A 12,557-nucleotide genomic window follows, 5' to 3' on the forward strand; every position below is an offset into this window, starting at 1 on the left:
ACTCGCCTTGCTCTTATTCTTCCCTTTCTCTGTCCTGCCTACTCTGAGCCATCTTCTTCAACTTAAACTTCACTGACAGCTCTGATGGAATACTTCTCTTCAGCACTGGCATGAGCATTGATGCATAGAACTCGGTTTTTAAATTCAGTGATTCGAAGGCCAGCACTTTCACTTGTACGGCTTGGAATAGCTTTCTCACTCCTCGGTATCCCTCACTCATTTTACCTTTGGAAGGTTCAGCAGTTCGCTCAAGTGCAAATCAACTGATCTTTCATGCCTTCCGAACATGTACTTTGATAACTGTGTTGCGGGTCATAGTTCTCAGCGGAAAACTGCAATCCTTTTATTGTAGCCGCTGCCTTGCCAGTTAATGACCCGTCAAGTAGTTGAACTTCTGGGCTTTAGTCATGTTAGGCCTTTCGTGAGCTGAAGATTTGTATTGAGTACAAAATCTGTTCGAATTTTATAAGCTCCAGCTTCGGTAGCTTGACCAGGTCCACGTCAAGTGCTCGGTGCTAACGTCTAGATGTTAGTCTGGGCATTTACGCTGCTTGGGATGGACTCCGCAATGCTTATCTCAAGCTTTGATACGATAGCGAATATCTTCATGGCGTATTCAATTATTCTCTCAAAGTCACTGGAACTTTGTCCGTTAAATATTGCTCCATGTGATTGTTTCCTTCTTTTAGTCACGCATCTAGCCCCTTGATCTTTGCTTGCGTTGAGGAAAGCGAAATTCTTTCGGCTCCTTCTCCTTTTGCTGTTATTCTGCGTTGATGAGCTGGGTTATTTGCGACCGTGAAGCCTGCCTTTTCTTCGTTACAATCTCTTTGTTCATCTTGTAAGATGGTTGTCTGAAGCTCTCTTACGTTTCAATCAGCTCGTCAGATCCCCTTGATTTCCGCGGTAGCTTCCTCGTTGTCTAGACCAGCTCGATCAGCTGCTCTGACGCCGCCGTCTTCTCCGCTGCTCCAAGGCAGGTTGCTGGCATTCGGTGCGCGGATTTAGATATCTTGGTCGCGGCACCACTTGTAAATACGAGAGAGGCCGGGGAACCGTTTGCATTCTTTCTTTAATGGCTGCCAGAACAGATCGCGTGCTCGCGCTGCGAGGAGCTGATCTTCTTCCTCTTCAGGGTAGATGATGGTGATATTTAACAAACGTCGACTACAAAGCTTCGTAGCTGAGACGGCGAGGAAAATGTTAGCCGCACCTCATAGACGAAATGATAGCGTCCACAATTCATTCCAGGGTTACGCAGGAAGATGACTATCGAGGCGCCTGTGCAGTTTCTCTTTCCACGACAGATGCCGTTAGCTTAGCCTATGCCAAGCGCTTGTGACGTCATCCAACCACTTTAAGAAGCACCGCTTCCCTTTCCGTCTTATTCTTACTACGTGGGCAGCGGTAGGTGAAGGTTCCCAGACCTTCTTGCAATCTCGCACAAAACGGTTTCAGACCAACCAATGGAGGGCACAGTGATCTCGTTGGGGCGGGTGCTTCCCCCTCTCGCTAGGGGAGGGAGCCTCCAGCCACTGACGTTTAGCCGCCGATTCCTTCACGCGAACCGTAGAATTCGTGAGGCGATGGTGCTACCGTTCTCGTGCGACCGCCCGTTGACGTTCTAGCGGGTACAAGAGGACCCCTGCGCCGCTGTTTAGCAGATTTTGCACTGGGTGGAAATAAATTCACGTTTTGTTTCACGGCTAAATTTGAAGTCTATGCCTGAAAAGGCGGTTGCACGTTTCTCCTGTCCTGCGGCCATTACAGAACGAACGAACAATTATATGTCCCCTGGCAAAATGAGGATACGTTTGCACAGTTACTGCCTGTTTTTATCTAAGCTATCCTGTTGTAAAGAAAACCGGCAAAAAAAAGATTTCTTCACATAGTTGGATACCTCTTGTGGGTGACACTATCGCTACTGCAAACCCCTGGTTACAACAGCTTTCCCACTGGCTGGATGAGGATGGATTTCAGCCCAATGTTAAGAACACAATATATATCATTTTCACGCCTAAGAATAGGCCTACGAGAATTCCTTGCCCTCTAACCTTTCAATCCCTTCCAATCGAAAGAGTTCAAATACACAAATTTTAGGCGTTTTCTTTCACGAAAATCATCTTTGGAATTACCACGTAGGTTTTGTTAAACACAAGACGGCCCAATCTATTGGATTGTTAAATAAACTGTGTCATTTGTTACGAACACCTGTAAAGCGCTAAGTGTATTTTTCCCTTGTTAATTCTCGTTTGCTATATTGCCGTTTGATTTGGGGTGTTACTTGTAAGTCCAACCTTAACTTTCTCGTTTCTATTCAGAAACGGGGTCTTCGTTTTATCAATAACTTACCTATGGCTGTTGATAGCCTATCTTATTTCTCACAAAATAAGTTATCTGAGATCATATACCTGACCTATGTAAGTGACCACGAATCCTTTCTCTTAAAGTACACCGACACTCATCCACACTACAGCTTTCGGCATACTGTTTTGCAGAAAAAATAGGATCAGGACGAATAACGGTACCCAATTGCTAGACTGGCAGATATCAAATCTTTTACACTATCATCCCGACATAATAGGCCTTATTGATTGTCGTAGGTGTTTATGTTAAGTAAAAAAAATTACACCCATCTCCCCGAAGGGAACCATGAGTAGGATGCGGAGCGTCATGGGGGTTCCGTTTGCGTTTTCGTGATGTTGGTTAGCCAAATTTGGTGGAAATGTAGTGAACCCCGTAATGCTCATATATCCTACTCATGGTTCCCTTCGGGGAGATGGGTGTAATTCAGTATCTAAAGGTCTGCTAGTGTTTGCGCTGATGCTCTCACTTAATTGCGCCAGAACACTAACTGACGGGGCTTTTGCTTCCATCCTACTTCATCTGAAGAATCACGGAGTCAAGGGCAAGCACTACCGGAGTCAAGCGAAGCATGCGGCCAATCCCTAGGCCAATTCCTAGGTGCATCCTGCCAAAATCATCATCAGAAGTGCTGCGGACGGGGTGACAGCAACGTACACGCCTTCCTCTTCGCAGCTTTGTCTTCTTCTCCTTCTTCGTCTTCAGCGGTTCCCCTATGGGAAAATGACGACGGTGGTGCATGCGCAGGTGGTGTGCGGACGCCGGACCACCTGCGAGGCCTCGGGACATACCCCCGAGCATAAGATTGTCTTCTTCTTCATCTTCGTCTTCAGCAGTTCCCCTATGGGAAGATGACGATGGTGGCGCATGCGCAGGTGGTGTGCCGACGCCAGACCACCGCCGACGCCGCGGGACATACCCCCGAGCATAAGACGCTCTGCATCTAAAAGCAAATTCAGCTTTACTTTATGAATTTATCATGACTTACATTGACCTGATTTGCTACCTTCATGCTCTCTTGGATCTGTTTTTTAAGTGTTTATTCGGATTGGAAACTATGCACCCCTTTTTGTTTGCGGGCTATAATGTATGTGTTAGTGTAATCCTGCTATTTCTCGTGCAAATTTTGGGTATTGTATAACTGCGTCTTGCTGTCTGATTATCATTTTATTTTCTTTCCTTTTTCTTTTTTTTCCTTTTTTATTATGTGAAACTTTTTCAAGCGCAAAACGCTGCCTGTGCTGCCAGTGTTATCGGGATCGTGAAGTCAAGTCAGGCGACATTTACGTCGCCTTTAGCCTCACCATCATGTACACCATTCTGCCAAAAATGAAACTCCAAATTTAAAAAAGGTAGGGAATGCGGGCTTTTTATCAACAAATGTTTGCAGAAAAACATTATTTTAAAAGGCGTGGAAATATATTTATTTGTTGTAAGTTTGCGGCCCATTAATTTATTTTATGCGAGTGGCATGGCAATTATTAAGTCTATAAGGCTTTTTTTAAACTTCTATAGGAATAGTCGTACAAGATTTAAACTAGTAGCATGATTGCAAACGTGTTAAGATGAACTAAAAATGTCTAGATGTCTCATTTTTTTATTTTATTGTAGCGCTGTATACTCAATGCAGGTGCAAGGCCACATATTCGTGACGAAATCTATTTTGTACTTAATTTTCAAATTGTTACTTAGGAACAGGCTCACTACTGGTTGTTTTACTCTAGCACTCCACCAGCCCACCAGGTACTTTCTAGCCAGCACATTTGGGTGTTCTGGAGACAGAGGAGCGGTATTTCGTTGTGATTCACTATGCAGCTCGGCTCTGCACTATGAAAGCTCGGTCATGCACTGGCAACTGTGGATGATTAGGCGAATGCTCAACATGTCCGACGAGTCCCAACCGAAGATTGGCTACGAGCTTATATTCCACCTCTGTTAAATGTGTGGTGTACTTGGCGACGTCGGATATTTTTCCATGAAGTGCCCTGCGCATGCCATAGAGCGCTCAGCATTATTTAATAAACTAGGAAGAAGACCCGCCCCGCATACCTCCTTCGGAAAGTACCGTTTTTAAAAGGTCCGCGTATTGCTAAGACGGACATAAATTACGCCTCGTCCTGAACGTTTTCGAGTTCACTAACCCCTTTGACTTTTGGTGACTGGATGCGAATAGCTTTAAACAAGGTTCTCCCTTTGCCCTCGGGCAAAACAATTGCCGGCACGCCTCGCAAGCTAAGTCCGGCGGTTTGCTCACAACTCACTCACTTACTCTCTCACTCACACACACGCAAGGACGCACACGCCCAACCGAACCAAGGAGAAGGTGGTTCTCAGAACCTGACTGGTGATCGCGATCGTTCGAATTGCAGCGCTAAAGAGATTCCTGTATACACACCGGTAATGAGCCTGTTTCTCCGTAACAACGTTTATATGATGGTGACAAGCAGGGTGTCGAACCGTTATTTTTTCTGGTTCGGTTCGGGTTCGGGTTCAAGCCTTTCGGGTTCGGTTCGGGTTCGGTTCCGGAGCACCATTCCGTTCCGGTTCGAACCGGTTCGAACCGGTTCAAACGGGTTCAAACGGGTTCGGGAAAGAAAGGCATAAGTTTTTTTGCTATTTTTTGTGAGCTCGGTTTTCGTTTCTCGGTGACGTCGATATAAAAACGAAGTCATAATATAGGTTTGTTTGTGGAAATGTTTTGCCTTGGCCAACTTAAAGGGACCCTAAACACTGTTGTCAACTTTTTTCTAAATCTTGAATGCTTGCAGAACGTAGACAACCAATACATCCTCTAGTTATATTACGGGGTCGCGAAGTACCTCAGCCAAAAATTACTGCTCTATGCCCATCAGAGAACTTACAAACTTGCTCAAAATATTTATCTCTTCTTCCCAGTCTCGGCATTCTTCGGCCGCTGGAATTACGTTATTGCAGGGGTGTAGCGGCTATTTGCCGGCTTTCCCTAAATTACAGCAAAGAACGCCCTTGATAGCCAATTTAAAAAGAAGGTCGCAAAATCAAAGCAGAAACGAAGGCGTATCCGCTGCGACGTGCAAATCACGCAGTGCCGCCCCATTCTTGCAATGGCGATACATTTCTCAGCGCTTCCCGAAGCGACGTAAAGACTGAAAACGTTTATAGAAAGTGTTCAAGAGTCCTGTTAACTGTACAATCAACTACAAACTGTTTTCTATGGTAGGTCATCGATTAAAACACTAACTGAAACGAAATAAAGGGTTCGCTGGGACACTTAAGGCTGCATATATGTGTAGAAGTCTTTATGGGCGGAAGTCTATTTTTATTTGTACGGTTTCATTCATTTGCAGAACGTATTTTAACTTTATTCTTGGCTCAGAAACCCGCAGTTTCATATCCTGAAGTTTTCTTGAGGAAACAAAAAAATGGCTGACAATTACGATACTCGCTAATGCGAAATTTGAGTGCGGCAAGAACTACAGCTTCCTCGGCGACGACGCATAGCTGCTGCGTCTTAGGAAGCCTATCGAGTCATCAGCGAACGCAGATCTGCGCATATTGGCCGCGAGGACATACCGTGGCGCCACCTACGAGTGACGTCACTTGTAGGACGCCGAATCGTGTTGTCGTCTGCTACAACACATTTCCCGTGCGGAAGCGTGTTTTTTTTATTGTGGCCACCGTCTCACCCCTCCTTGTGGATTTGATGCAAATTACCAAAAAAGTTGTCTGTAAACCAAATAATTCGGGCAAGCAATCACCGACTCGCTTGTTCCCGGCGACACCACCGCGTTTAGGTAGTTGCTACCATCGCGACCCACAGCTCTTACATACGCAGCCAGCTAACGCCAAGGACGTTGCAACTGATGCCGAGAAAAGTACGCTGTACATTCATTATGAAATACTTGTGACGGGACATGTGTGTGCAAGAAAACACCTTGTAACAGCGGCGGAATCGCGTCTCTCACTTACGATCTCACCGCGCGAACTGCTCGTATTGCCTGGTAAATAAATGACTACGCGAGAACGGTGATCAGATTGCTTCGCCGCACATGCTTAAAAGTATTGTTATGGTCTGCAGTTTGGTTTAATCAGTGCCTATTTCACCTACGATGTTTTTATAGTTATGCCCCGATTTGATTAACTATCACTGTCGTAGCCTGCACTCTGCACGGCTGATGTTTACTTTTCGCGACTTGTCCGCAATGTATGAACGGTATGAACGCGAGTTTTTAACCCCTTAGAGCGGGTTTGGACAAGGCTATATTTAGTTTTCATTAGGTGCTCGGTGTGTTAATTTATAATTGCAGCGTGCTTTGTTTGTTTACAGTGAGCCGGCCTTTCTCAAGCATCAATTTCGAAACTCACGACTTCTCACAGGAGGCAAGGCTGCGACGAGGCGAAACACGTCGTTAATGATTTCGGGTAATGGGGAGATTTAGAATAGGAGAACGGAGCGTTGGGGGCCCCCAAAAAGTTAGAGGAACCCAAACGCAACACACGCGTGCGCGACGGGAGTGCCTTCTCCAACAGCTCGCAGCCGCGGCTTCGGATGCACGTAATGGGATGTTGGGAACTTTAGGCTTGGCGTCGCAGCAGATATTTCATCCCCGTTAGAGTTGCGAGTGGCAGTCCCTAACAGAACGTTTCACCGTGCTGAGAACTCTGTAAGCGTTGTGATTTCCGTTGAAGCGATCGACGATCAAGATACCTGCACGGCCTCGGCCGATTTTTGCGCGTAAGCATAGCCATCCTTCGGCCGCTCGCCGCACCGTGCGTGAACGGGCCGGCGCTACCGGGACCGACCTCCACGGCCGGTCGGCGCAAATCGCGGCAGGTATTTGAGCATCGCTTTGAAAACCACAGCTGATGACACTACCTATCAGCATTTTTCATCACACTAACACCCACTTTCACCAATCTGGAACTTCTTTTCCACGACTTGTGTGATTTTAAAAAGCGGCGACAAGTTGTTGCTGCCGCGACCTGCGTCGGTTCGAGCCGCACCGTCGTCCGTGCGAGCAGGCACGGCGGATGCGTGTGCTTCTGCGAGCAGTTAACGCTTCACGATTTCCTGTTCTATACATTTCTTGCAAACACGGGAAATCTAGAAACTTCACTCGGCGATCGTCGTAGTCCACATTGTTGATCGGGGAAACAAGCCGCTGCTTACGCTTCGGTCGCATACGTAATACACCACCATGCTCATGGTGTTTGCGGATAATCTACCACAGTTGATACGGTTATAAAGTCCCCATGAGGTCGAACTGCGCTTGACGCACTGAGAATTAACTTCAAACGAAGGAAATTAACACGAAAATACTTCTAGAACGCGCTTCCTAAGCGAAGAGTCACGCGCTGCAAGCCAACTACGCAGCAAGATATGAACGGTAATCCTACGAGTGACGTCAAAACGATCGCAGCGCCGGCCTCTCCAGTGGTGGGCATCGCGGCCAATACTCTGTCGTTATCTCGTTGCGGGTCGCCACCGGCGAGCATGTCCCTTCCCCTCACACTTTCGCCGTACTTTCCTCCTCCGCTTTCCTGCTTACTCTAACTTCGGTGGCCTTTTCGTTCTCTCGGTTACAACGAGGGCGACGCTAAGGGAGTAGGCGAAACCACAGGAGCGGGCGCTTAAAAGCTGCGCTCTAAAACGTGGCTCTACGTAGCCGTCGCTGTAGTGCCTTGTGATGCACTCCCCTCGCCGACGAGTGACGGGCCGGGCCTCGTCTCCAAATGATGTAGCTTTGCCTCAGTCTTCTGGAAGGCAAGCGTGTAGCCTGATCAGTTGGAAGCGCCCCGGTGCCTCCGACTCCTCCTCCTCATCTTCCTTGGTGTGGCATCCTCGCCAGAACCTTCCGGACAGCCTCCCTGCAGGATGTCCATTGCCCCGTCCGTCCACTAAGCAGACGACCTGTCCGTCCACCATCGTTTTTTGGTACCCTCGAGCGTCTCTGCGGAGCGGCTTCGCGCCCGTCCCCCCCCCGCCAGGTCGCCCCTCGTCTCCAAATCCCGCAACCTCGCCGGAATCTTCTGGCCGGCAGGCAGACAGGCAGACAGGTAGTTTACTGGCAAGCGGGAAGCCTCTTTTTGGGGCAGGAAACTTATCTGGGTAGCAGAGAGGCTGTACGCCCGCTGTCTATTTTGTTAACATCAGATGTCGACGCATGCACGGGCGCACGCGCACGTATTTTCGTACGGCGAGGAAAAATGTCATTTAAAATTAATTGGTTGGTCTGTTACGCTTTTTACTTACCCATAGTTTCAATGGCGTTTTAGCTTTAACACGAGATCATTAGTAATGCTAGGAGTCGAAAACTGTCCCGCGTCGGCGTCAGCCTCCACTGTAAACCGTTGCAGGTGGCGTTTAAAGGGATACCATTCTCCACACCTTCCATCTGCTAACATGCCGGTTAGACGGAAGGATAAGGGCTCACTGACCAGCGATTACAACTTGCTAATGACACTTCAGCCATACGTGGCGGCGATTGGGTTCTAGGAAAGATAGTAGCATAGTGAGCTCGCTATGCGGTAATGGTCGCTTGTAGAGAGGGAGAGAATGAACTTTAATCAAATCGAGAAAAAGTTTCATTCAGAGAGGCGTCCTCATTCAAGGAAGCCTTCAGCTCGGGCCGAGTCGACAGCCCTTTCGATCAGGCGCAGCTGATCTTCAAGGCTTGAGCTGGCCAAGGTTCTCTCTCAAAGCTCCGTAGAAAGGTGGAGGTTTTAAGGGGGTGGGGTCTAGGGTAGATTTGTTGCAGCCGCCCACTAGGTGTCTCATTGTCTCAGGCACTCCACACAGCTTGGGACCCTGAGACCGCCATTTTCCTCTGCCGCGATTTTCCCATAGGCGAAAATCGTTTTTACTTATTTTCACAATAAGCAGGCAAGTGTCGTCGTTTTTCCCGGTGTCAAACAAAATATACCACAAAATGCGACCTTTGTGTAAAGTTTCAGCGCGAACGGAGCAGGGGTTCGCTCATGAATTTTTTTTAAATGTTATAATTATCGTCGTAACACCCCGTATATTTGTTTTTGAGAACCCTTAGATGAGCATAAAATATGCGTTAGGTAATTATTTACTAACTTCAGTTCTAGATGTCACTCTTACAACAGAAACAACGTAATAGCGCAAAACGTGCATAAAGAAAAGCATTTTATAGCATTCAGGTGGTCGTCACATAACTTTCCGGCTATTTTCTGCGAAACTAAATTTCCTGATTGGTCGAGGAGACCACCGCAATATTTACAAATGCCAAGGACCCCAAAGGTATCGTGGTTGGTACGAGCCTCTAGTCCACCTTAACCGACCCGCTAATTCCTCTAATCCAAATTAATCAACACACTAATCCTACTAAATAACATTAGCTCATCCACTCATCTCGCAAATGCACTCCAGTCTACCTGCTAATCCGCATTATTCGACTTTTTTTTATGCTACCCTTAACTTTAAGGTAGGAAGATTCAAGGTAATACAGAAATTCTGTCGCATCTACTTTGAAAGCGGAAATTAAAAGGCCCCCCCAATTTTGTTTCAGTTCTCATGCTCTCTGAGAGCAGAAAGTACACAACGGCACTCTACAAGAAAAGGTACCGATGACTTGGAGAACTGGGAGTGTTTGTGTCTCACCGCTGTTTTTATATAACTGCCTATTCATACTAAATTGAGTGGAAGATATGGATTCATTGTTGATAATGTGCCTGAATGCCTTCACAAGGGGGCAGGAATGCACTCAAATTAACAACACATTAACAAGTTTACACAATAATAAACACCATGCCGATAGAAATCATGAGGAAAAATCCATGATGTGCTGCTTCGGAATATACGTTCTAGCTTAACTTTGAATGAAAAAGCAAACTGAGGGAGATAAGCAGTATCTAAAGCAAACTGATAGCATATACGGTCAACTTTACATTAAATGATGGTAATAATAAGCAGAGAACCTGGTGGGTTATTGTGATACTGCAGACTATGCAAAATATTTTGTGGTGCTGTCGGGCGAGCGGTAAAAATATCTTCGAACACAAGGTGGGGCACCATAATCGAAAACTAGAAATTACAGTTTTGAAGCCCCGGAACCGGTTCGGAACGGTTCCTTCGATTCGTTCCGGTTCGGGTTCAGTTCCAAAATGGCGGAAAAAATACGGTTCCGGTTCAGTTCCGGTTCCGGGTGAAAATTCGGGTTCAGTTCCGGTTTTCGGTTCGGTTCCGGTTCCGGTTCGACACCCTGGTGACAAGTGCCTTCTTTGTACAAAACTACCGTCATGTAAACGATAATTACCACTACCATGCTCCTCAGTCATGAACAACTATACTCTGTAGCTCTTCAATTGCGTAGTAGCTGGCCACGCATAACCGATTTATTATTTTTATTAACCAGAAAATAATATCAACTGCTTGTGCCGGCCGTAAGCCCCAGAAAAGTTCATGATATTGATTAATTCATTACTTTTATTAAGATAGGGTCAAAAATTACTCTCACCTAACATTTTGATAATAGACCCGCATTGATTCTTTTAAAACCATCTCTAGATACTTTAGTTGTCCTGCGGCCTCGTAGGTGAGCTTCCCCTGAAAAAAAAAGGCAAGAATGAATATAAAGAAAGCATAGATTCTGCGGTATGGGAAGTATTTTCATCTCACCTTTGTTCGGGTGGTGGCACGAAGATGCTCTCTCAGTCTCTCCTGGATATCTGGGTGCATTGCCAGTAAATAGAGAGCTGCTGCAATCGCATGGGCCGTGCCATCCAACCTGCAGGCAATACGATTGAGCAACTTTGATTTGTGACTAATCTGAGAAAAAATATATCCTTCTTCGGTTACGCAATGGCGGCGCGCTATAGGTTATCAAGCTGAGTGCCCTAAAGACCAAAATGTTGTTACTTTCTTAAACCTCCACTTTGATGATAACCACGAAAATTCCTCGAAAGGTTTCCTTTGGGATGAATTGCTTATACATGTAGCAAAAACAGTTTGAAGGTGTATAGAAAATGTAGTCACGGAAGTGGTTTGGTTGATTATGGGGTTCAACGCATCGAAGCTACATCCGGGCTGCAAGGCGCGCAGTAGTTGAGGGCTCCGGATTAATTTTGACCACCTGGGTTTCTTTAGCGTGCGCCAAAATCTTGACACACGCGCATTTTTGCCTTTTGCGTCCACCTGAAAAGCAGCCACCGCAGTCTAGATCGAACCCGCGTCGTTGGCTCAGCAGCACAATGCCTTAACATTCAGACTACAAATCCATAGCCTTCCGGACCCAGTTCGCCTGCATCATATGTTTACAACTGAATACTGTGCTGAATGCCAGTTTTGTTCACAACCGGGAACTCTAGCTTATATTATAATACAGTGAGGGTGCAATCCCAAACTTCCACCTCTACAATCCCCTCTTCCAACCCCTTAGCTGTGGGAGGACCGGGCGACCAGCGACCATCTGGCATCCAGAGCCATGGCTCTCTGCTCACCTGATGGATTCCCAGAAGAGGGAACCACTCCCACTTTAGAAAGCTCGAATAAATGTTTTTCTCTGTCTCTCTGTCTCTCTCTCTCTCTCTCTCTCTCTCTCTCTCTCTCTCTCTCTCTCTCTCTCTCTCTCTCTCTCTTTCACTTAAAGGTGGCTCAGTGGCTAGCTTGGAATGAATGTTAGAGTTCACTTAAGGAACGCTAAGATTAACCACTGAAAGTTAACTTCAACTGAATGTCTACTAACAGTGAATATTAGTTTTGGGTGGTTGTTAACTTAATTTCACAGGAGACATTCCACCGGGCCGCGGCGGCCGCCTTTCTGATGGAGGCGAAAGGCGAAAACGCCCTTGTGCTCAACATTTTTGCGCACGTAAAGATCCCCAGGTGGTCAAACTTAATCCGGGGGGCTCCACTACGGCCCGCCTCAAAGCCTGTGTAGCGTAGTCGAGTTAAAGCCCATAATCAATCAATAATCAACGGTATACATTCCATAGCAATAGATGTGGAGTCCGGAACAAACGTGTAATGAATACGCTAAAAGGACGCCTTTTCTAGACACTGGTTTTTTGACTGAGGCCTGTTAGTATGAAAATGTTCATTTTACACCGAATTGATACAAACAGCTATCGCTCAACACTGAGGTTAACAAGTGTTACTTAGAACAATACATGAAGTACACAGAAACTCATTCACTACATTCAGCCATGCTTTGTTTTGCGTATTGCAATAATTGCACTGTGTACCTAAC

At 46.4% G+C, this 12,557-nt stretch overlaps 1 protein-coding gene across 1 annotated transcript in view; it reads right to left on the reverse strand.

Annotated features, from left to right (window-relative positions):
* The window catches only part of LOC144167240 (cytochrome P450 3A24-like), a 53,889-nt gene that overhangs the window by 12,115 nt on the left and 29,217 nt on the right, over positions 1 to 12,557 (reverse strand). The window contains exons 10-11 of the mRNA XM_077696579.1: positions 10,988 to 11,096; positions 10,827 to 10,915 (exon numbers count right to left, since the gene is read on the reverse strand). Coding sequence (XP_077552705.1) covers positions 10,827 to 10,915; positions 10,988 to 11,096 — 198 coding nt within the window. The remainder of the gene's footprint in view (positions 1 to 10,826; positions 10,916 to 10,987; positions 11,097 to 12,557) is intronic.

This window comes from Haemaphysalis longicornis, unplaced genomic scaffold (assembly GCF_048455015.1).
Source record: "Haemaphysalis longicornis isolate Haplotype H1 unplaced genomic scaffold, Haemaphysalis longicornis Haplotype H1 scaffold_2, whole genome shotgun sequence".
NCBI classification, from domain to species: domain Eukaryota; kingdom Metazoa; phylum Arthropoda; class Arachnida; order Ixodida; family Ixodidae; genus Haemaphysalis; species Haemaphysalis longicornis.